The sequence below is a fragment of the Equus przewalskii genome, chromosome X (genome assembly GCF_037783145.1).
Source record: "Equus przewalskii isolate Varuska chromosome X, EquPr2, whole genome shotgun sequence".
NCBI classification, from domain to species: Eukaryota; Metazoa; Chordata; class Mammalia; order Perissodactyla; family Equidae; genus Equus; species Equus przewalskii.
This window is the reverse complement of record NC_091863.1, coordinates 99,134,452-99,160,379: the sequence shown is the minus strand read 5'-3', so window position 1 is coordinate 99,160,379 and position 25,928 is coordinate 99,134,452. Positions and strand designations below refer to the sequence as shown.

Here is a 25,928-nt window from a genome sequence, read left to right as displayed (position 1 = left end):
TCAGGGCCAATCTTCCTCACACACAAAAAAAGAAAAGTGGACAGGGGAAAGGGTGGGGGTAAGATGTAGAGACAGATGTTTTAGGAGAGAGCTTCTGGCTAAAGGGAGATGTTTCTTGCCTCCTAGTCTCCCATTTTCTTCCTTCCTATGATTACCAGCACTTGACGATGGCCACCTATAATCTTCTATGTGGGGAATTTAGAGTCCCTGGTTGCCTAAAACTTCTGTAAAAACTAGTGAAGCAGTTAGGCTTTCCACATACAGACCCAAGAAATAAAAGAGCAAAGAGATGGGGTTGCCAGGGGTAGAGAGTGGCAGAGGAAAGCATGCATACTATCTATCTGGTTGCCAGAAGTGTAATTATTCTCCACAGCCAGTTACCTGAGACTCCACCCCTGAAGTTGCCTCTTAACTGGTCAGTGTTTATCATGTGACCTTTTCTAGAAAGATTCATCCTCACTCCTCCCTGACAGAAACATGCACGTGGGACACAGTTCCCTCAGCCAGTTAGCTCCGACCACTCTCATGAGGCCTCCTTTTGTCAGACATATTCTAACTACTCCCACTCAGGTATCTGTGCCACAGGCCCAGCCTCCTCCTCATACTCCACTTCCCCCGTCCTCTGAACACTGCTATGAGTAGAAGTAGTGTAGCGACCAGACAGCAGTACGTGTGAATAGAAATGCACCTAAAATTACTATTATCAGAAAATCTTGGTCTCCAGAAAAAGCATAAGTTTGATTACTGATTTAAATATGTGGTAAGCGAGTTTACAAATTTTTACCTTTTAACTCATGCCCTTGGTTCAGAACAAAATTAAGATTTGGTTTAAAATTTTTAAAGTCTTTTTAGTTTGTTCCGACTTTTGTTTCAGGATTGAAGTGCCTGAATGAGCACTTGTTCCAATGGCAGCTGCTCGAAAAAGGACAGAATACCCATATCCTTTTATGTCATACATGCATTTTACCATGTCTGACTTCAAAGGAAATTTCTATATCATGAATTCTATTTGCTCATTGAGCTTCATCTGCTATTAAAATTATATACTTTAAAATAATATATTTTTACCAAAGACAAAATCCATTTCCATAGATTTCTTTGCTATTTTTCTAGGAAAGGACGTGTCGTTTTGTTTAAGCAGTTTTATAGCAACTGTTCTATCCCTTTGATGAATCACAGCCGTTAATTTTTTGCTTGAAAACCAGTTTCTTCTGGCATCTCCTATCTAATCAAAGATATCAGAATTTCTTTGCCTTTTTTTCCATTTTTAATTTGGAGTGTTTGAGTGTGGGGCACACAGTAATGATCTCATATTCTTGGGCTCTGAGAACTTACTTTTTCAAAAGGATAGTACTTATCACACATAGTACCTCAGCCAAAGAATTTGTTACATTTTGAGGCTTTAGTGTCTATAAAACAAATTAATTTCTTGCTTCTTTTGTACTTTTCAACTTGAATTCACTTTGAATGAGACACTAATGACTCTCCAGTTAGAGGCTCTCTTGTCCTCTAGAACCCCTTCTCTAACTGTCTGCCGACTAAATTAACTTTCATATTCCATATGCGTCTTAAAAATAATATGCCTCAAAGCAAAGTTATTATATTTCCTTAACATCTCTTCCTCGTCCTGTATCCCTTCTTTCAACCAATGGCACTTTAGGCCTACTGAATCACTGGGTGTGGGGTCCAAGCATCTGTATTTTTATAAACTCAACAGGTGGCTTTGAAGTACAAGTGGGTTTGAGAACCACTGGCCTAGATTACTGACCTAGCTTCCTAGTTGGTGCTCTGACTTTCAGTTCTTTACCTCTCCAGTTTATAGTTCACATAATAAATCTGCCTTTCTAAAATACCGGTTAGAGCATAATACTCCTTTCCTTAAATCATTGCACTGATTCCCTACTTTCAACAGACATATTAACAGCTGAATATCTTGACGTGGCCTTCAAGGATTTCCATTATCTGTGATCTTCTACTCCCCTGACCTCATCCACACCATTTCCTTCAATAGACCTCATGCTCTAGCCACCTCATGCCCTTTTTAACCTTGGTAGTATTTTGTCTGTTTTGTTTCCTTTATCTAGAAAGGGCCCCCACTTCATCATTTATAGCTCTGGGTGTCTCTATTGAAATTTAACTCTTTAAAAACCATTTCAATTAGTACAATAATAAGAAACATCTATATCAAATTTGTCTTTGTATCCTCTACCAAGTAGTAAGAGGGCCAATTGTGCTCCTTTTTTGCCAATAATTACATAGGCTCCTGCACACTGATGACTGCTTAAGGGCTTTTGTCCTCCTTCATTATTGTAGGCCTTCTCTTGCCTTCTGTGTAATATGTGTACACCCTACAACATCATTGCTGAATGACTCCAAGGTTTGGAATTACTTGCTGTACTGAGTGGAATTTCTATTAAGCCCATTTTATTATTTCATGGGGATTTTAATAACTAGAAGTGTGATGATCAGATACTCAATGATTATTGTGTGCTTAGACAAGGCTTATCAAATTCTAGTGTTGCTTGCATTTCACCAGTTCTGTTTGGTTGAAATTGTTGGGGTTTTTTGCTAACTGCCACAGTGGTATCTTTTCCTTTGGGCTGGCCAGTAAACTGTGCACAGAGGGAGACATTAAAAGAGGTGAGAGAAGGCAGAGAAAGATTGGAGGCAATCCTACTGCTCACAGATAGGGTGAGTTGAAACTTTACTTTCTCAGTTTCTATGTTCTAAGTATCTGTACACTTGACTATTTGCCTCTGAGCAACAATGGCAATATTTGTTGAAAATATGTATATAATCTCCAGAAGTTATTCCTTTCAGAGGGAAACTACTCATCTGTATTTGTAAGTTCTGGCATATTTCATCAGTTGTAGCCCTTCTCAATCGCATCACATCTGCTTTGTTTGATCCGGTGCACTGTTGCCCACATCTGAATGCAACTCTATAAAAGCAATCATGACCTTTGTGCCTAAGCAGTTCATGCAGGGCCTTATAAGCTACCCTTGATTAATTCTCCTGGGCCATCTTTGACACAGATACCAGTTGCACGATACTAGTTACACAACTGGCATCTAAACACAGAGTGCCTCTGATTTGAGAATAGCCAGACAACTCAATCTTCCAAAGATTCAAGTGACTTTACTATTATCCTGTCTCCCTTGACTTATACATACTACAATTCAGTTTCCTTCTGGGAGTGTGGATAACTGAAAGTTAGAAATAAATATAGTCAAGGATTATTTTAGAGCATCTATTTTTAAGATATTATGTGGAGATTTCCTTCATATAATACTATTCTTAAGGTATATTTTATGCAGAGAGGAAAACAGAGACAAGATAAGTTGAGTGACTTTCATTGAGTTGATGGTAGATTACAGGTGAGAAATGGGAAAGATTGTTTGCCTACAGAGAAGATGAAAACAGCAGAATGAGTCTTGGAAGGCTGCCAAAGACAAGTATCTAGCTCATAATTTGGATGAAGGCTGGCTCTGTCTTTAGTGCCATTTGAATTGTTCATTTGGGTGATGCTTTGATAGAGAAATGCAAAGTAATTGTGATGACTAAAGTTATCAGGTTGCTAATGAGAGACACAAGTCTTTTTCTAGAAGCAGGTCCATCCTCCTGGGAAGGTATAATATGTAGCGTTGAAGATTACACCATATAAATTAGCACTTGATTACAGGTTGCTTGTATTGTTCACTCACTGTTTTATTCTCTAATCTAATCAACAAATATACTTTGAAACCCTCTAAATGCTATCTGTTGGTACAATAGTGAGCCATATCAAACCTGGTCCCTGACCTCACTGCACTTTAGTTCAGTGGGAGTTATTTGTATGAATATAGAAATAATTACAAGTTGACATAGTGCTATTAGTGGGGAAAAATAGCCACTGGTCTCCTTTTTATTAATAGTTATATTGAGGTATAATTTAAATACCATAAGATCTATTCATTTGACACTGATTTTTTTAAAGCAAAAATCAGATCATGTCCTTTCCTTGCCTGAAATTCTTTAGCGGCTTTCTGTGGCTGTTGAAAAAAGCTAAAACTCCTTAACCAGGCCTACTACTAAGTCTGACATAATCTGGATCTTGTCACTCACTCTGCTCTAGCCAAAATTGCTTTCTGACAGTTGAGAGAAGAGATCAAGCTCTATTCTGTCTCAGGACCTTGGCATATGCTGTTCCCTATGCATTGCATGAACTTTCCCTGATTCTTCATATAAGTGGATCTTTCTCACCATTTCAAAGTCACCTTTTCTGAAAGGAGTTCTCTGGCCACGCTATACAGAGTTTTGATTCCCTACACTCTGCCACCTCTTCATTCCCTGTCCCAGCACCTATTCTATCTTCATGTCAATTATCACAAGCTGTGCAAGTTTGGTCTGTCCAGTATAATTATAAAGTTCTTAAGGACACTGCCCTCTGTCTTCCTTGCAGTGGAGTGAACAAGGTGTTGGGCATACAAGTGGCATAGAGAAAAAATAACTTACTATAAAGATCTGTAGAGTAGTACTGCCCAAAGTGTGTGTGGACTGGTGCTGGTCTGCTGTTTGTTACCAGTATGAGATGATATAAGGAAAGAAATTGAGAGTAAACCTTTAGAAACTGTTATAGCAATTTGACAGAATAGTATTATGGCTGTTGAATCTAATACTAAAAAATTTGAGCTTGTATTTTATATATCTTGTTTTGTTTATTTCATGCTTTTTAGCAATTTATTTTTGTTGCACTTTTATTGGTCTGTGAAGATGTGGGGGAAAAAACTGGCCCTCGTTTGCAGTTTGAGAAGCACTGTTTTAGAGGATATGATCTGGGGAGCCTGGGGGAGAAAACAGAATTCTTTCAATTCATCTTGCTGGAACATTGGATAGGAAGTGATCTTTCCTGGTTAATTTCAGGCAGCCACAGAGAGAGAGAGAAAGAGAGAAAGAAATGGATGGCTGACTATAATGGAGGCATTTTTAGACAGGGAGAACAAGAGTTTTCAAGTTGGCTACTTTAAGCTGACAAGTGCCTGTACCTTTCTACATGCATGGTAGGAAGTTGGACCCCAGCCCAGTCCCCACTCCTTGCTTCCTTGATGCTCTGCTGAATCCTATCTTCATATGGAGAAGAAAGTGAATCCTGAGCCGCCAGTGAGGTTGTGTACTCAGGGGAGGTGACTGGGCTCCCGCCATTTGGGAGCAGTGGGAGGTTTTCCCTTCAAGCCCACCTCCTTTGCCTGTAAGGCCAGGCTCCAGCCCAGTGAGCTCTGTGTTTACATGCCATCTGCTGAGGTGTCAGTGATCACAACACGTGGCTTTGAGCATTTGAATTTTTTATTTAGAACATTAAAAATGGAAGAACAAAGGAAAGGAAAGAGTAGAGAACAGAACAAGAAGGCCTGGAAGGGGAAGGGAGCAGAAGGGAACAGTTGTTATTGGCAAGCAAAACAGCATGACTCAATCTCATTCGAATTTGTTTTCTCTCTAAACAAAGTGTGCCCTTCTCTGTTTAAGGTACACCCCAAGACCTGGCAAACTGCAGAATTCACTTCTTCAAGCTTAGGCCACTCCTGGCTGCGTCTTTTGGGTTCTATTTTATGAGTAATGTTTCATCTTAGTAAAATTTTGAAAAAATTAGATGTAATCTAGTACCCCCATTATTATTTCCTGGCATACTAATATGAATGGGGCAGATGGAGAGAGAGAGAAGAGAAAGCAAGAGAAAGAAGGGGGATGAGAGAGAGTACGGGAAAGGAAGTGAGAGAGAGAGAGAAGAGGGAATGTGGTAGGAGGGAAGAGAGTGATGGAGATGTAATTGGTGCCTGTTAAGATACATAGATACTTTCATATTGGCCCTTGGATAGGTTTCAAACTCCAGTTCATAAAGCTACCCTTGTTTTTTAAGCCTTTTTCTCCCTGATCACTTTACCCTCATATATTTCTAGTTTATACTTCATTCATATACATTTGTCTTTGCAAATGTCCTTACGTGACCTTTGTGGAGGCTGGCCTTCAGTCTCACTGAAATGCTTGAGTTGGTAAAATGGGAAGAGCATGGTGCTCTATCAAGAGTCTGACCAACCTGAATTGGAATCCTTGTTTGGCAGGGGATTAGCTACGAGACTTTGGGCAAGTAACATATCTTTTCTGAGCCCATTTCCTGATCTCTAAAAAGCTTGAGGAGGTGGGTGGGGAAGAAATCTCTCCTCATAAGAGTTCTGAGACTATTAAATGAGAAGTCTAAACAGAACAGCTAGCACAGCAGGAAGGAATCTAAGATACCTTAGCTTCCTTCCCCTTTTCTCCCTAGCACAATGGCCTGCTTTGCTTGCTCCTGTGGCCCTCTACCGCTGGCAGCTGACATTACCAAACTTCCACCTGCAAGGTCAACAACTGTCCCCAACTCTGGGATCAATCTCAACTTAGGGAGGGAAACTGTTGGGTCTTCTAAGGTAGTGATTAACTGATGCAGCACTGAATGAGTCCTATTAGGGCTCATGTTCTCCTGTGAGTACCTCAAATGCTTGAGGTTGGGTTTTTTTGGTCTTATTTTGGGGACTGGGTACTGAACATCTGTTGTTGGACCATCTTAACCCAGATCCAATTCGTTTTGTGTCAGCTGCTAGAGTGTTTTGATTGATTCTTCAGATCCTCAGCTCTGTTTAGAACTTAGTTAGGGGTCCTCACACCTCTCTTGGCTTTTGCCCACCAGGACTGATTTTAAGGCTTCAGTCTGCCTTATGATGATATCTTAAAGGATAACAGGGATCCCCCATTTATGTCCTCAGTGTTTACCCAGCTGCTGTGCCTATACTCTCACTCCTAGCCTTCTTTGGTCCAAACTGATCTTCCACAAGGGAAGAAATGTAGAGCTGAAAGTGACCTTGGAGTGTTTTCCAAATTTTAGTCATTAATAATCACCTTTATAATTTTTTGCCACATAGATGGATGATATGAACTATAATTTACCTAATATTTTTCTTTACATTGACTCAATTTTTTTAACCTATCTACTTTAGCCTCATTCTAAGGAATGGTATCTGTAAAATCACGGAATTGATGGGATTGTTATCTTTTTCTAATACACATTTAATATAAATTCAAAACTAATCAGTTTAAGAAGAAGTTTTGCCACGTGTTACCTAAAATCATCTCGTGTACAAATAGCACACTTTGGGAAATAGCAATCTGGTCTAACTCTCCATTTTGCATTAAGAAACAGGTTCAGAGTGGTTTGGTTTGTCACAAGGCTAGTTAGAAGAATTCTTGGGATACAAACCTGTCTCTTAGCTCCTGGTCTGGTGCTTTTTTCATTATGCCTATGGTTAGTCTAGAGTTCTGTACACTATTACTGACATATATGAAAAAATTAAATCACAATACATTGTCTGGGAATGCAATGTAAAGGATCCTGATCCAGGACCTCACCATGAAAGAAAGGTTGCTTGACTGATAAATTGTATAAATGCTGGTTACGTCTGGAACTTGAGTAGAGAAACATTACCACCTTAGAGAGAGTCCTGGAAGAGAAAACAACAATTAATTATGGAACAACCCCTCAAAAGCAATGACATCACCAACCGATACAGAATTTGTAAGAGGCTTACTTACTCTTTTGGGATGTCCACTTCTGGCCTGACCAGATCACATCCCTTGCCTGTGCTCCTGATGGAATCTTTTATTTCTTCCAGGGATTTCCATAATTTAGAATTTTCTGTGGCTTATTATTCACTCTGAAATGTACATCCTGACCTGTGAAAGGCCTTTGTTGAAGCATTCATGAGCTATCCAAGTCTTCTTACTTCGGGATTGCTACCAGGGAAGATCCATATAAAAGTACACAGAAGTCTTTGCCAGATAGATGGAGCTCAGTAGCAAAGGAGACACTTGGGGCTCTGGTGCAGGTGATTCCAGAAGGCTTGGGTAAGCAGTGTGACTGTTTTTGACTTTGCATTTGTAGAAGAAGGCAGTGGTTCTGGGCTGTTGTTACGCCAAGATTCAGATTAGACTTTGTTCCCCTGTGTATATGTCCTCAGTTTTCACCCAGCTGGCTCACCTTGAAAGGTCAGATGGCTCATCTTGAAAGGAAACATCTTAGCTCCACTTGCCCTTTTTTGACCATCTGAATGACTTCTAAATAGTTTTGGTTTGCTGTGTGCGTATGTGTGTTTGTATCTTTGGTGGAGGTGTTTGTGGTATTTTTATCTGATTAAAAAATCTGGAAACCATTATAGGGATAATCTGTCTCATTATTTTTATCAGAGATTGGCAACATTTCCTATTTCTGTTGAACATATGCAATTTGATATAGAGTACAGGGACTTAGGAACAAACATGGCTGAGTTCAAATGAAAAGAAGGTCACTAGAGGAAGAGAAGGAGTGGTAGCTCAAAGCATGGTGGATGAGTTCATGTTGACGTGATGCTGTATATTACATTCTTTCTGAAGGAACAGACTTTGCTTGTTCTTGTAGTAGGAAGCCTCCCAAGGTCTCATAATTTTGAGTTCTGTATTAGGCATTCAGTTTACCATTCTTTTCCCTAACCTTGTCCTAGTGATTCTCTCTTGCAGTTCTATTACTCCACAGGCTCTCATTTCAGTGAGGTCTGGGTCTCAAAGTTGAAACCAAAGCTCATCTAAAGGATTGTCAGTAGGATTAGTGAGGCCAAGTTAGAATTCTAGAATTGGAAAGGTCTTTTAGATCATCTGGTCATCTTAGGCCAACTGAGACAGCCATTGATGTGCATTGCTGAGATCTCCCTTTAAGACAGAACTGGTCTGAAGGAGTTGAGTTAGCTGACAACCTCCAGCTTCAGGTGCCTTCAGTGTCTGCCTCAGCTTTCAAGCTGGAGGTGTGTGCTTCCTGGCCAGCTGCCAGCCAATGACTGAGCAAGGCAGGGGTACAGTGGCTCACCTTTTGGGGCAGCATGGGGTTCCTCTATGTGCAGACTTTCCACCAGAGCTCCCAGTTGTGCTGGCCAAGACTTTCTCAGAGCTATACCACAGGCTGAAGCTCTTCTTATCAAAATTCCTTCCTTTCCCCTTCCTTCACCGACATCAGACCTGAATTGTGGTCTGAAGCTCTCCCTTCCTACGTGTGCTCCTCTCCCTTTTATCTTTCATGGGTATTACTCCCAATAAATATCTTGCACTTCTGGTTATATCTTATCATCTGCTTCCCAAGGACCCAATCAATACATCAATGAACTCCCCATTCCCATCCGAGTTTTACAGTAAGGAACTTGAGGTCCACAGAGGTGAAGTGACTTACCCAAGGTCCCATAGCTAGCTAATAGCAAAGTCAGTATGACAACCCAAACTTTCCGACCCCCAGGTCAATGCTCTTTCCCAAACTTCAGTTGTCCATGTGCCACCACAACGGCATATACAAAAGACAGATTTTGTTTTATCCATTTATCCCTCATGCTATTGTTCACTTGACATATTTGACACCTTAAAAAATTATTTAATTTGTTGTTAAGTCTCTACTTTAGCCCTGTATAAAGTAATAATAGCCATAAAATTTGGATTTTGATGTGCTCATTTTATATTTTCCTAATACATATTAAATAAATACATTACCATTATGACAAAAAAAAGTTTGTGTGTGCACTACCTAAAGTCATCTCACATACCGTCAGTGATGGGTGAACCCTAGGATGTATAAGGTAGAGGAAAAGGAAAAGGGAGAGGGAAGAAAGAAGGAAGGGAGGGAGAGAGGCTGGGAGGAAGGAAGGATGGAAGGAAAGAAGGATGAAAGGAAAGAAGGAAAGTGAAATACCTATTGGTGAGAAAGAAATGGTAAAAACACATCAATGACTGCCTCAGGTGCCTTGCTGAGACCTCCAGGTTTCCTGACAAGTCCTAGTCTAACCTCCAATGAGTCAACAAACATCCTTTATTTATTTGTTGCCTACAAAACAAACTGAATGTATTCAGATACAAATTAAGAAACGAGACTTCTCCTAAGAATCGATTCATTTATCCCCAAAACGGACTGAAGTGCTCTTTTGGAGAAGATGCACACTACATTTCAAAGCAGTAGCTCTAATCTTCATCTTATAAATTGTTTGAATGTACATATTTCCTGAGAAAGGTTTAAGTAACATTTCCTTTCTCATTTGAAAAATATTCATTATTAAAACCAAATGTTTTTCTTTGATTTAAGAAATCTAAGAATATAATTACAATAATCTTTCACTTTTGTTGCTATTCTTTTGGTTTAAGAGCTCTGTAATGATTATGATTCTCTTGTGCTAATGAAACAAAATTGGGGTTAGAACTCACGTTATGTATTAACTTAATAGATTCTTAGTATCATAATGATAATTTAACATTTCTCTTTCATTTCATGGAGATAGTATTATTCAGAACCTCTGCCAAACAGATATTACTAATTTAGAAGCCATTTTGTTAATTCCTAAACCAACTGTTCTTTTAGAGAAAGAAGAGCTATAAGCTAAGCTTAATGAAATACTAGCTTCAAGAATCTCACACATTTTAAAGGTATGAGAAGTTTGAAGGTATCTATTCAAGTTGTGTTTTATTATGAACAGAAAGGTGGCTATAGACTTTGGCAGGGTCACTTAATGTTCCATGTTCAAATCTATTTCTGGCATCTGGTTTGAAAAGATTTGGTAGTGTTCTGCTTCTGGAAAGACAAATCCAGTAGTGACATGTACATACACTTGGATTAATTGGGGAAAGATTCAGTTTCCTGTGTCCCCTTGTCCCTTGCTTTACATTTCAAACCTGGGTAAAAGAGTTTACATTTCAAATCCAAATTGAATCCAAGAGTAATCAGTGAAGAATCATATCAAATTACTATTTTTTAAAGGAGAAGAGAAAATAAGCCTCACAGCTAAAACAGAGACAACAGAATTGAAAACAGAGTATTGCATTCAGGTTTGGGTATTTACTGACTCATTTCTCCAAGCATTTAGAGAACACATTAGGTACTTCACATTTTTCTCTTTTAGATGATTACAGATGACACGAACTAAATAGAATATATTGCCCTGGGAAACTTAAGCTCTGCTTGTTCTTACCAGGTTAGCAAGCATGTAGTGATAACCTCTTGAATGTTTCCCCAGGATCACAACCTGCAGAAAGAAGAAATAAGAAATATTGCTTACTTAAGAAGGACATTTTCAATTGCACAATGGGATGGCTAGAGTAAATTTTAAATGATCAACAAAGTGGTAGGTCTTTTGCATACAGTAAAATCACAGTTAATTGGACCAGATTTCTTTTTATTGCATTTCATTTTGAGGCAGAGAATACAGGAAGAATTGCTAATATCAAAGTTAAAAATGTCAACAACAGGGGAAAAAAAAGCTCTCTAAACTTCCAGGTCAGTAGCATCATTGTCACTTAAAATAGATGGCAAAAGCAATCAAGCTGATGATTCCCACCCATGAATTGGATTTCTGTACTTAGCTGTTGAGATGGAAAATGGGCTGAACTTCGCATACAAATTAGAAAATAGAATGTACAGTACAATTTTTTCATCTGGAATGCTTAGGGAATAGAATGCTCAAGGAATGAGGTTAATGGGATTTTCAGGTTAATCGAGGTTGCTTTTGCTTATGGAAAATTTTTCTAAAATGTTTGCCTTCCTTTTTCTGCTTTAATATGAAAGACTTCTGACCATCTGTACATCTTTTGTGCTGAATGCAATGCCTTAGGGCAGTGGGGAATGGGATTTTACCCTAGGGGACATTTGGCAATGTCTGAAGACATTTTTAGTGTCACATTTTGGAGGGGTGACTAGCATCTAGTGTGTAGAGGCCAGGGATGCTGCTAAACATCCCACAAGGCATAGGACAGTCCCTACAACAAAGAATTAGCCAACTAAAGATATCAGTAGTGCCGAGGCTGGGAAACCCTGCCTTGGGTCATCATTCTTATCATAATTTTCATGAGTAACACTGTATTAATACCAAGCTTTATTGTTTACAAAGTACATTTTTCTTATCTCAAGATTTATAACTGGACTGAATATTTCCCAACCAAATGTATTGGTTGGCTGTTGGAAGTTTTTGACTACCTCACATAAACTTATATTTCCTTATATAGCTAAATACAACAAAAATTCTGGTTGATTAAAGGTTTTTATAAAATGTCATTTTATTGAGTACTGACTGTGCAAAGTACTATGCTGGATGCAAGGAGCGGAAATGAGGAGGGGGATAACATAGAGGTTAAAGACACAACCACTTTAAGAGCCCTTTTCAAGAAAAACAATATAAAATTAAGAGTACAATATTTGGAATAAGGCCTTGGAAAGAACCTGTGCAAGTAAGGGGCCATTAAGTTTAAGCTTCATGATAAGTTCCTATTGGACACAGCCCTCAAGGGTTAAAAAACAACTTGGAAGATAATGTTGCACACATATCAAACCAGAACTATATATGGGGCCATAATAATAATAATAAAACAACTGCCCTGAATTGAGTGCCTAGTATATGCCAGGCACTGTGCTAGGCACTTTATATGCATTTAATCCCTAGAACAATTTAACAGATTAAGTACTGTTAGTTTCATTTTACAGATGAGGAATCTTAGCTAAAGAGAGTTTAAGTAATTTGCCCAAAGCCACACAGCTAGGAAGTGGTAAAGCTGGAATTAGAACCTGAGTCTCTCTACCTCTAGAACCCATACTCTTGACAGTGCATTACATGGTTTCTTAATATGTGCCAAATGTCAAATACCAATAATTGCTCTAGGTACTTGGGGAAGAGGAAGAAGAGATGTCTAACGCCTGCTGGGGTGCATAGGGAAGGCGTCCTGGAGGAGATGAGGTTTAAGCTGGCCCAGAGGAGTGGAATCACATGTTTAAATATCATGCCGGCATTAGAAGCCTTCAAGTCACTTCAAGTGCTGAGAGAGAGAGGGAGAAAGCGAGAGCGAGAGAGAGGGAGAGAGAGAGCACTGTTTTCGATTAATTTAAAATATGAACCGCATTTCTGACTGATTATTTATGGAGAAAATGAAAGGTTAATGAATGTCTTGAGGAGGTGATTTCTCACACTGCCATGACACAAAATGAGCTGTTAGGTATCTGCTGGGATGTATTCTTCAGTGTCTGCTTGTGAGAAACATCCTTACTGGTGACATTTGTTAACTTTTGATGGCAAGTTGGGACCATATATTTGTTGAATTTTTAATTCACTGACAACCCTCAACATAATAAAATCAGAGGGTTTTGAGTTCTGTCAGAAAAATGAGCAAGATTCCTAAGGACATCTGGCAGAACTTAGAGAGAAATAAAGAAGCACGCACAAAGGAAATTGAGTAAGTCTTTCTCACCAGAGGCAGGGCTTAATGTCCTTTTTGAGCATAGAGAAGGCAAGAGGGAGCCATAGAAAAACATTAGTGTGATGAGGAAAGCCATAAACGAGAAGCCAGGAGCCCAACCTTGTCATGTACTCACTGTTTGTGGGCAAATCAGTCAACTTTCTCCAGCCTCCATTTCTTTACCTGTAATGTGGGACAATGAACCTGGCCCTTCCTATCTCAGCAGTGTTGTCACAATCAAACTGAATAACATCTACTAAAGTGTTTGGGATGTGCATTAAGTAATTATGTGAGGTTATATAACTGTGGGAAGGGGTCATTCACTAAGACGTCATTTTTTCAGGTTCAGAAAAGCTTAAAACTATTGGTATATCTGCTTTAATCTATGCCTGGATGGTCCATTCAGAACAAATTCACTTATTTGAAGGTAGATCTCTCATAACATCACCCTTTCAAAACTTAGCTTAAACTGAAAGAGATGGGAAAGTTATGTAAAGATAGGAACCTTTAGGTGTCACAAATCTGCTGCCTTGAAGGTCATAATTATTTCCTCTTCCATACTTTCAGTGCCTTTTAAACTCTTATTTGACATACAGTTCTTACCAATCTTGGTTTTCCACTTCACGGTAAATGAAAAGCTGCAAACTAGAAGGGGTGTGTATGGAGGGAGGGGGTGATATTATAAAGAGGTACATTAGCAACAGAGGAAATGACAGACTGACTTAAAGGAGGAGGGGCCCAAACAAAGCAGACAACATTGTACTACTGCACAGTATAATCATGGATGTTCGTTGTGAATGCCTGAATCATCTGGGGATGGCTTCTTGAGTTCAGTTATTTCTGCTGAAAAACCCAGGGATATGTGTAATACATTTTAGCGGAGCTTTCCATCAGAAATGCTCAAAGTCCTGACACTTAAGAGAGTACACTTCAATTATCTTGAAATTTTATTTACCTGGGATAGCAATAAGCCTACTGATGTGAGCTAAGTGAGACCTCACTGCAAAAAGCGTCATGTTTTGTTCTTGGTCTTTTCCGTTTGAATTTTTGATGCAGGGTTTGTAGAAGTAAAGGTGGGATGGGAGGGTTGTGTGTAACATGGTGCACAAAAGACTTGGTTAATGGGAGAAGTTCTTCTTCAGTTAGTCCTAAATCTTAATTTTTTCCATCTGTTATAGATGAACAAGTCATAAATCGTACCCTCAGTTACTTAATGACTCTGGTAACCAAGAGAGTATTCAACTTTGCTTTTACAGTAATTGTAATAGCTCTTTCTGAATTAGTTTCAGAACTTCAAACATAAAAGCTGTTTTACAGTCTACCGTGAAATTTAAGGAGGAAATACCAAGTTCTCAAATCCATGTTTTGTATTCCCTGTACCTTTGTAAGATTTGTTGGAGATGATGGATGGCTTGATAGGAAGGTAGATATGATAAATGTAATAAGGGGAAATGTGTGAAATGTAGATAAAATTCATTGTTTTAAGGAAATTTATTTTTATCTTCATAAATAGGATCTGAAATAAAAAAATGCCACAATCCTCATTCACTGAAACTTAACAGTTTCATTTGCAAAAGAAAGAGCTCTTACATACTAATTCACTGAGTCGTGCGTATAGAAGAGCTTTAAATCATTTGTTAAAGAAGTCAGTGAATCATAGTCTACCCATTTGGGGGAGACGTTCCCTTATTGACTCCTCCATCCACCTATCTGTGAAATTGGGGGCTGGGTATCACTGAGTAGTCAAAAATAATTCAGAAAATGTTCAGTTGGTTTTCTATATAAGAGGCCCTTTCTTTTTCAATTTAATGCTTAATCTAGACATTTTCATAATTTTAGAAATTGCTCCACAAGACTACTTGAGAGAGGCCCACAGAACCTTTGGGAGCAAAAGCATCTGTTTTTCTATGCTCACATTTAAAAAAAATATGTGTGTGGAAAAGTGTCTCTGTATTTTTCCCCTTAGATCCATCTGGTATGCAGATTAGGTTATTTGCAGACCTAAGTATCTCCATGTTTGGATTTTCTACATCGGTGCCAAAAAAGGATCTATGTATAAAGATTGATCTTGTTTCGAGCACAGAATATGCCTTGCCATCCACCTTAATCTGTTTCTCTTTCATTTAGGTACCCTGAAAATATTTGGGAGGCTGGGGGGAGAAATTGGGGAAGTTTCTGATTTTAATTCACCATATTTTCCTCATTTGTTGTACAGGTATTTTCTCTTTAAGAACAAGCTATTCGACCACATTCCTTTCTTTCAAAGAAGACATTTTTTTTCAGCCCCTCTCTTCCTTTCCTGCTTCCTGAGTTAAAAAAAAGTACTGTTGTCCTATGGCAACTTATCTAATTCCAGCTGTTTGGGAGTTAAATGGTTGTATGCTACAGAAATCTGTCTTAGAATATGCCATACTTCCCAGAAGAAATCTTCCATCAGATATGATAAAAGGTGTTCATTTTTTGAATGAAAACCCCTAGCTACTAAACTGCTTTAGTCTTAGTAAACATATACCAGAAGTCAATTCCATTAGAATTATTGTCTAATAATCTCAATCTGCACATACATGCTCTCCTATAACTGAATGACAGTGCTTCATATTGCAGTGATCTGACTTGAATAAATGTGCTGGATTAGTGAGGTAGAGGAGAGCCAATTACCCTCCCCAAAGTCAGCCCAATGGCAGTGGGGTGGGGGTGGTGCAGATGGAGAAAGAAAGGCTGAAGCTTTTCATAAAGAAGGAAAATGGGAGTATAACCGAGAAATCTCATCAGTGCTTATGCTGTCTACAGGGGAAGCTTATGCAGAGAGAAGGCAATTGAATAAGGCATCAAATAAAATGCTGGGATGTGAGGATTAGAAGACAAAGATTTCACCAAAGAACATGTCTTTTGGAAGTTTAACTTCCCGGATTTTAATACTGTATTCACTATGACTAAATGGAATATATGGAAGATTTAATGCTAAGCAGGAGAGGCAAAGAGAACGTACAAGTAAGAGGCAATAAATGGCCACAAGTAAGTTAAAGGAGCAACATATTCTTGCTCCTAGGGATAAGGGACCATTTCAATGCGTGTCAATCCTGGTGGGAATGCTTCATTGCATTAACCCTAAAACAGTATTTCTCAAATTCATTCCTTTACAAAATTCCTTAATGATTTGTATACTATCCATATACCACATTACTATTATTTACTTAATATTTATCTTTATAACTACTGCTTCACTTAAATTTAGCTGTGTCCAAAGCAACAATATCCATGAAACGACAGAGAAGAAAATAAATATAACTGTATGAAAATAAAATACATTCATCTAGATGTCACTGAAAATCCTCTGCCACCAGGGGTGATGGGAAATATTGCTTTAAAAAGCAGTCGTGTCTTTAGGTAAGAGAATGCAGATCATGTTTCCCGGTCCTAATAAAATAAGGTTAATTTTTATTGTGGTTCAAATCTTAAAGAGTATCCACATCCACTTTCAAAGGTTCATCAGTCTTGGAGCAAAATGATGGGCAGAGTTGGGGAAGTAGCAATTAATGCCTTGGACTGGGTACAAATGACAAATCTGGAAACTTACAAAAGCATTTCCTAAGGCAATTTACATGTACTGCTCCACCCAGGAAGCCAGCAGCTTTGATCAGCTAGAGTCCTTGGTCATGGGGGTCAGTAATAAACACCTGGACCTTTCCACTAGATAACATTCCGTAAAATGATGCATTTCCAAACACTGTGCCTTTTCTTGGAGTACTTCATCTAGAAGACCCTTCACAGTTGTCAGTGCCATGGAGTGGATCCCGACTCCTACCAACACTGTGTACAGCAGAGTGGAACCCTGCTTGGGCTTTTTGCGCCATCCTCTCACCTTCCGGCATTAGATCAGACAATGCTCCACTGCTATTCACAGGGTTTTCATGGCCAAGTTTTTCGGAAGTGGGCGGGCCAAGTCCTCCTTCCTAGTTGATGTGCCTTCTGTCTTAGTCTGGAAGCTCCAGTGAAACCCGTCCACCATGGCTGCCCCTGCTGGTATTTGAAATACCAGTGGCATAGCTTTCAGCATCACAACAACACACAGCCACTGCAATATGACAACCAACAGATGTGTCGTGTGGTTCTCTGACAGGGAGACGATCCCCCACTGTGGGGGTGAGAATGCTGAATCTTAGTCACTAGACCACTAGGGCTGGCTATTTTTCACAGTACCCTATTTATATTTGGAACCATTTTAGACATTTCTTCAGAGAGGCAAGGTAGGTGTGATTTTAACTAGTATTCAGTCTAGAAGAATATAGCAAAAATTACATTAGCTTCTCTTCAACATAGCCCTATGTATGACTTTTGTAGTCTATCCGCATTTTGTATTGGCTATCATCCCAAATTAGTGATAATTTATTTTAAACAAGACATTTTCTTATCTGAAAAAATGCCTTTATTCTTTGCTCCAGGTCGGTTCCCATTTGAGCTAGATGTACAGTTGTTTGTAAAAAAAATTTTTTTATTGAGTTTATGATAGTTTATAACATTGAGAAATTTCAGTTGTACATTATTGTTTATCAGTCATGTTGTAGGTGCACTTCACTCTTTGTGCCCACCCCCCAACCCCCTTTCCCCTGCTAGCTACTAATCTGTTCTCTTTGTCTACATGTTAAACAATACATTTTAAATAAGTGTTCTTCAAGCATTTTTAATGAAATTTACTGTCAACTATTTTATGTTCACACAGCAGCTTTTATTTTCATATCTACAACTTTACTCTAAATATCAAATTGTATCTTTTTACCTTTCTCTGCAGATTTTGCAAAATCATTTGGGCCCAAAGTACTATAATCCTGAATTTCTGAATAAGACCTACTGGAAGGACTGTATGTGTGGTGAGTAGAAGGCTTGGAAGTGCCAGTGGACTCATTACTTGGATTTTCTTTTGAAAAAGGACTAGCATAGTGTTCTCAGGCATACAGCTGAGTAGTCAAATAACGTGTTGGTTCCAGCCACAATCATTTGGGGATAGGTGGGATAATACAGGACTTCCTTCATTGGCCCAGAGGTCACACCTTCCCATCTTTAGGCATTTATCAGGATCAACAACTCTAGCATCACATCTAAAATGACACTTTATAGTGTTTAAGCTTTTAAGAGTCTAACACTCTTTATAGATGTGATCTGAATCACCCTTAAAGCTTGGAACAAATAGGTATTTATTAAAGGTGATTCACTAGAAAGAGCCATGAACCCTGAAGTCAGATGGTTCTGGATTCAAATCCTGCCATTTACTTATTAGCTCCATTACTGTGTGCAAAACTGAACCATGAATGGTTGGTAAAGTATTAGAGGACCAGCTTCAGCCAAGAATGATGGAGACTCCAAGTCAGGAGGGGAGAGAAAGAAACATGTGATGTGGGGATGTGGAGAATGAGATGTTCTCCTTAGAACTCCCTGATTATGCCTCTGTAAATTCATTTTCTGTTTGTGCAATGCTTCCAGCATTTGACACCCTAATGTGTGAGATTTTCTGATTGCTGAAGGAAGTGAGAGAACATGTTTACGTTTTTAAATACAAGTAAATCTCTATCAGAAACCCAGTGTGTTTTGGGCCTTTGATTTTCAGGGTAGTTGCGGGTGTGGTAGGTGTCTCCCTCTTCTGGGAGCCATGTCATTTAAGTGTATCTCGACTTGCGAATGGATGACAAATGGTGATAGAGGCCTAGTTCATGGGAGGCAAAACACCGGTCTCCTAATTCACAAATGTTTGATTTGGTTTGGTCCTTCACTCTTGCTATTTGAATTTGGCATTATCTTTCCCACTCTGATAGGTCATGCACCTTTGTGATCACACTAACACAGTAACAGTTCAAGCATTCCAGGCAGAATTACAGACTTTTAACCAAAATTAGGAGATTCTTGAAAGCTAGTTATTAAATATTTAGGAATTTTGTGAGCCAGTTATTAAACCATTGGTAGCTTGAAATCAGCTATGCTGGGAGTATTTACACTACAGAAATCAGCCAACACTAAGAATCAGGACTTTTTCCTTACCTTGAGAGCCAGTTCACCAGCACACCACTGAACTCAGAAGGAATATGGATTGAAGTCCCTAGTGGATGGAAGGGTTGCCTCTCTTAACGATATTTCATTTGTCTCTTCTTTCAGTGAACATTTGTTGAGTGCCTGCTCTGTGCCAATCCTGGGGCCAGACACTGGAGAGACAGAGGTCACCAAAACCTGGTCCCTAGCCTGGAGGATCTTAACACTAGACTAGGAAAGACTGCCAAGTTAACAGACAATTATAATCCATTGGAAGTAGTGCGAGAACAGAAATATGTTCAAGGTACAACTGAGGAGAGAATGATTAACTTATAACTTGCTAGAGATAGAAAGTACTTTGTCTCCAGCTAAGGCCTGAAGAATTTTTTCCTGTGGTTTTCGCAAATGGAAACTTGACAAAAAGGTAACTTAAAGAGAATGCTATTTTGAAAACAAAGAGAGATGTATTTCAGAGGGCTATTTCTCTTGATTTCAGGAGAGCCTTGCTGTGTTACAATGCTTACACACCAGAGGAAATATTTTTATTTAGACCAACTATAGGCATTTGTTGTGATGGTAGCCAGGGCTGACTCCATAAGAAATTGTGACTGGAATGATTGCTTGGAAAAACTAAGTTAGAAGGGGTATAAATGGTTATATAGTAAATAGAAAGAGATCTGCTAAGGGCAGTGCATCCCAGCTTTGCCAATTACATGCTGTGCAAACTTAGGCAAGTAACTTAACCTCTCTGTCTCAGTTTTCCATCTGTGAAACAGGGAACACAATAGTTGGGAGGCAGTGGAGTAGGGTGGTCAAGAGTGTAAGCTAGACTTCCTGGGTTAGAGTCCCTACTTTGCCCTTTAATAGCTATGTAACTTTGGGCAATTAAACTCTGTGTTTCAGTATTTTCATCTGTAAAATGGGACTATTATCGGTACCTCTTTATAAAATTGTAGTGAGGAATAAATGAAATAATGTATCTATAGTTCATAATGCAGCGCCTGATGCTTATCATATATTGGTTATGTTTTCCATTCCTTATTCCTATTGCATTGCCCCCTCCCTCCATCCTTCGCTGCGGAAATCACATCTATCTTTTAAGGGCCAGCTCATATGCAGCCTTTTCCATGAAGCCTTCCCTGATTTCAAGTCCCTCATTCTCAAAATGTAGAGAAGTGGTTTCCTACTGCTATGGGGTGAGGAATACGGAGAGGCATCAGAGCTGGGTGCAGAGGGGTACTGGGGCCACTGGTCAGGACAGCACTGGGTTGGAGGTGCAGGGAAGGAGCTGAGGTTTGTACTTGGTGTTCAGGCATTTGAGTTGGGAGTGCAAAAAGGACAAGAAGCTGGGGGTAAACCAACAACAGAGTAACCCACACTGCCCCCCTCCACTGCCCCCTCCTCTCTTGCCCCCAACATTGATCAGAACCATGAATTCAAACCACACAGATGCAGTGGTTGGGAAGAAGATGTGTGTGGGGAGGTGCGGGTGGGGGAGGGTTCTGCCCAGAGGCAGGAGCACAGCACATAACCTGACTGATCCTGTGCACTCACCACAGTGTTTATACCACAGGAGAGAACAAGGTTTGCCGGTGGGCAATGAGAGATTTGAGAGCAGAAATTTGGCAGAGTCAGTAAGATGGATCTCTCCTCTGCATTGTAGACTGTTGCCCAGGAGTCTCGAGCCACCCTACCCTGGCAGTAACAGCTGGACCTTAGCCTTATCCACGCTTCATTTCAGGAGCAAGGAGGCATAGCTAGTCCAGGTTTTCTCGCTTGAATCCATGCAAGCCTTGGGGGTTGAGAGAACACTAAGGAACACAATCCACATATCTTGGAGGCCCAGGCTACAAGAATGTCTTAAGACAGTATTTCTAAAGTGTATGCTGTGTGGATCACTGGAGAATCTATGAAAATACAAGCGGCTGAGCATGTCTCAAGAGAGTCTGATTGAGAAAGTCTGGGTTAGAGCCAGGGCGTCTGCATTTTAACACTCAGGTGATTCTGATGCTCACTGAAATTTAAGAACTACCTTTCCATACAATAATAAATACACTTTGAAAAGCTAAAAGCAGGACCCTCAGTGATGGGATTCTCATGAAAGTGGGTAAGAAGGGAGACATTGAGCTTATGGGATCCTCCCTTGGGGAGCTCCCATGGGAAGCCCTGGGCCGGCAGGGGGCAACATGAGGACACTCATTCAGACTCCTGGGAAAGGAGCCAAAGGTGGAATTTCTGAAAGATTCTTGTTTTAGACAGGAATACACCAGACGCAGACCCTGAGACAAAGATTTGCGGGCCAGTAGTTTAATTGGGAGATGATTCCAGGAAGCGCTGGTAAGAGAGTGAGGAAATGAGAAGCAAAGGTAAAGAAGGCAATACAAGTGCATTAATGAGCAGGTTAGCTCTGAGGACCTCTGGGAGTCACGTGAAACACACCTACCTGAAGGGCTAGGAAGCTGAAGTCTTTGTCTTTCAATTCCCATTCACCATTGGCTGATAGCTTCTGTCAGGAGTATTAATTCCTCCTCAACACTTCTGACTTGTCACTCTCAAAAGAGAAAGTCTTCAAGTGGAGAATAGCATGTGCTTATAATAGGATGCCGTTGGCATGTATATAAAAGGCTAGTGCCAAAGGGACATGAGTAGGGCACCAAGAGCATCTGTTATAACTGCAATGACCCTTATGCCACATATATTACACTTTACAGTTTACATATTGCTTTGATAGACATTAGCAATTGATAAAAAAAAAATAACATGTGGTGGGCAGTGAAGCATAAAGATAGTGGGAGTGGACTCTGGAGTCAGATCAGCCTAACACCAGCTCTTCCTCTTCATAGCCGAGTGACCCTGGACAGGGTATTTCACCTCTCTGAACCTCAGTTTCTACATCTGTAAAATAGGGGTCATAATGGCACCAACTTCTTAATGTTCTTGTTAGGCTTAAAAGAAGAAATGCATTTAAAATTCCTAGGAGAGTGCCTGAGATATAAAGGGATTCAATCAATATTGCTTCCCTTTCTCCCAGCCTTATCTCTTTACTCATCTCATGTACCCCACAGCATAGAGCCCCAGTGTATGGCACCGAGGTGGTGTTCAATACATGTTTCTAACATGGAAGGCTTAAGTCCACCCTGGAGAAAAGTCTAGATTGCTTATGATGCAGTAGAAGAAGGTGTTATTTAAAATAATATAAAATGTAGAAAAGTGTACTGAGGGGATAGGCATTGAACATGTTCAGATGCAAAAGGAAGATGTCTTTTAGACTAGATTTTGAATATTGGAGGGGAACTGTTGCTGGCAGAGAGAAGGGAAGAGAGGACCCCAAGTGGAAAGATGCCCTGGACAAAGGCCTGGTGGTGGGACACAACAGAAGACAAACATAAGCTAACATTTATTGAGCACTTATTGTGTACAAGGCACTGTGTAAGATGATTTTTTTTCAATGCTTTATCTCATTGTCTCCTCACCACAACCCTTTAAGGTAGGTGATATTATTAATTTCATCTTCCATGTTAGAAAACTGAAGCACAGAGCAGCTGGATAACTTGCCTGAGGCCTCACAGGCAGAAAATGATGGAGCCTGGAGTCAAATCAGATTTGTCTGACTCTAGAGTCCAGTCATTAAGTGTTTGAAGCTATAATAATAATTACTGATCATAAGAACTATCATTATTACTGTGGGATGATCCACTCCCACCATGAATTCAATTCAACAAAGACTGAATACCTACCGTTATTATGTATTATTACCTAAGTGGGGAGCAGCTATGGCCTGAATCTTTGGAAATTCTCCTTTGTTGCGGGGCATCCTGGGAATTTTCCTTTGGTTTCCCCTAATTATTTCTCAAATCTTTGGGCTTGGTTCACATGATTGTGACTCCAATTTTCGATTCCCTATCAGCATATGACATGAGTTGTCATTGTTTAATCACAAGCTGCACTTGTGATGAATATTGGATAATCAGAACAAAAGCACAGGAAAAATAATTAGAGGGAACCAAAGGGAAGAGGCTCACAGACCTGAACAAGAGACTGTGTTTCTAGGACTCAGTCCCTGAAGCTCTGACAATGTATTTTAATCCTTGTCTGAATGCAAATGAATGACTCCATCAAATCATAGGCAGTTTGTCATGGTGCAGGTTATTTGGCTAGTTAATTAAAAGTCTGAGTAAGCTGGTGCCTTTCTGCACCGGGCTCTGAAGATAACCAAACCTGTGTTCTGACCAGGCAAGTTAATTTAAAATAAGTGACCTCAATTGGGTAATGGCTGCAAGTTCAAATTCAAGAATCACTATAATTAGTCCCAGATGGATCTTAATTGTTCTTTCAGGAAACAGAGTGGGGAAGGGGAAAAGAAAAATGCCCAAGCCCAAAGTAAAGGTTATTAGCCACAGCTTTCAAAAGCAGGGGAGCTGACTGGGGCAGGGCACAGTTAATGTGGTATAACAAGAGTTCCATTGCTGCTTTTCCAAACGCATCCTTCTACATGCGAGTCTAGCTCTTTTGGAAATAAGGACCAGAATTCAGCACTCTTGGCCATGTGGTTTCAGGCAAGTTGTTTAACCTTTTTATGTCTGTTTCTCGTCTACATAATGGAGAAAACACTATTAACCCTACCTACCTCAAAGGACTGAAGGAGATACTTTGCAAAAAAGCTTTGAAAAAATATGGAAAGATCTACAAGGTAGTATTTATTTCTGCTTTAATCCAGGAAAGTTTCCTAATCAAAGATTTTTTTGATTTTAGAGTATATGGCTGCTCTAGGTGTGTGCCTCTTGTTATTTTTTCCTTAGACTCTACCATAAACCAGGTACCTTCTGAACTATAGCTCTCAAAAGGGGAAAGGATCACAGTGGACAGTATATTCTGCACCATATCCGTGTGGTGGTACCTGATGTTCTAATTTCTTGGGAGGTGCGCCCACAGAGCTGAAAATGAATTCAGCTTTGTGGGCTTTTGGAAGAAGTTAGAGAGCACACACATTTAGCAATTTTTTATTACAAAATTGGATCCTTCACCATTCATGTTCATATAAATCTTTGACTTAAAATTACGTGCTGGCACAGCACTGTGGTACCGTGAGGCTAGTAGTGTAAGTCACAGTGACAGCAGGATGGCTTTATCCCCACTTGCTTTTTTATATGAATGCTTGGGTTTCCCTTCAGTGTTCTGATACATTCTAATTACACATATCTTCCCAAGGCCTGGAAGCCAGAAGTAATAAGAATTTGTACAATGGTAAAGGTAAAACAAGTGAAAAAATCACAACCTGGTACAAAGCCTTGGAAGACCAAGAACTGGACCATTTTGGGAAGCACAAATGACTGCTTTTGAAGCTGCTTTTCTTTCCCAGTTCCGCTTTTTAATAGGAATTGTATCGTGATACCCATTAGAGTCCCCCTTAATGGAATGTAAGCATCTAAGACAGAGATTTACAACCTATGCCTACTGACAGTAATCACAACTGTTTTTCCTTCAAGCCTAACCAAAACTCATTAAAGGAGCTTGCTTTTAAATCAGAATCTGCGTTCTGCCTTGTTAGATGAGTCAAGCAAATAATGGAGTTGTGTCTCTCAGAGTTGCATTGCTATCGAAGGCTGTGCCTCTTGCCGAAAAGAGCTTGAGGTCACAATGAACAAATAGACAAAAAGCCCTGGCTCCACATTACCCTTAATCACTGGGAGCACGCATCCATGGTAGGGAGCAGCAGAGGACACAGCCTTGTGAAGGTTTTGCAAAGTGTTAAGCCAGATGGAGCAGTCCTTTCTACCAGTCTCCCTGGGGAGTTCGTGTGGCGAACCATGAGTAAAAGCCACAATAGGCAGTGCGTACAGGACTGGGAATTAATCCCCAAGTGATAAACGTCAGGACTTTTTTTCCTGAAAAAAGTCAAGAAGCTATTTATTTCATTTAACAAATATTTATTGAGTACTTACTAGGTTCCAAACTGTTTTGGGTGCTGGGACTACAGCAATGAACAAAGCAGAAAAACCCTGCCCTCCTGAAGCCTGTGTTCTAGTTTGGTTGTCTAGTGATCACTCCCTGCTGTGAATTCCTATCTGGTTTCTACCTCTCATCTTTCCCTGAGACTACCAATTATTTACCCAATTTAGGCATGTGTCATGCCATCCCAATTAGATTATAAGTCATTGAGGGCAGGGCCCCAGTTTAAACTTGTTAGTGTATACATTATTCAGCCCAGTGCCCTGTAGGCAGGTATTCAATGTTTGTGGATGATGAGAAAGGAGAGGACTCCAAATAGGGAAAAAGGATGAGAAGTGATATTAACTTCAAATGTTATCTTTCTAGTGTAGTATGTTTTCATATGACGAGACTATTTTAACCTAAACACTAGTTCCAGGCAGTTGAGTGGGAAGTGGGATGGGGGTAACAAGGCAGGTGGCCTATTCAGGGGAACCCATGTGTAGATATCTATTTGGTACACGTATTGGCATAATTTTGGGTGGTGTGGCACAAAGAGTATGGACTTTGGAATCAGATCTAGGTTTGAATTCTTGCTGTCTCACTCATTAATTGTGTGGCCATTATATATGTTAGTCCCTCTCTCAGCACCTCAGTTTCTTCATTGTAAAATGATGGGATAGTATAATCCCTAA

The 25,928-nt window shown here is 39.7% G+C and overlaps 1 protein-coding gene across 9 annotated transcripts in view; it reads right to left on the bottom strand.

Annotated features, from left to right (window-relative positions):
• Positions 1–25,928, bottom strand: part of GRIA3 (glutamate ionotropic receptor AMPA type subunit 3) — a 271,951-nt gene that overhangs the window by 96,766 nt on the left and 149,257 nt on the right. For all 9 annotated transcript variants that reach the window (XR_011536230.1, XR_011536229.1, XM_070606087.1 and 6 more), the window contains exon 5: positions 11,037–11,090. Coding sequence is in view for 7 of the 9 variants with exons in the window: in XM_070606087.1 (XP_070462188.1) it covers positions 11,037–11,090 (54 nt within the window). In the remaining 2 variants the exon portion in view is untranslated. The remainder of the gene's footprint in view (positions 1–11,036; positions 11,091–25,928) is intronic.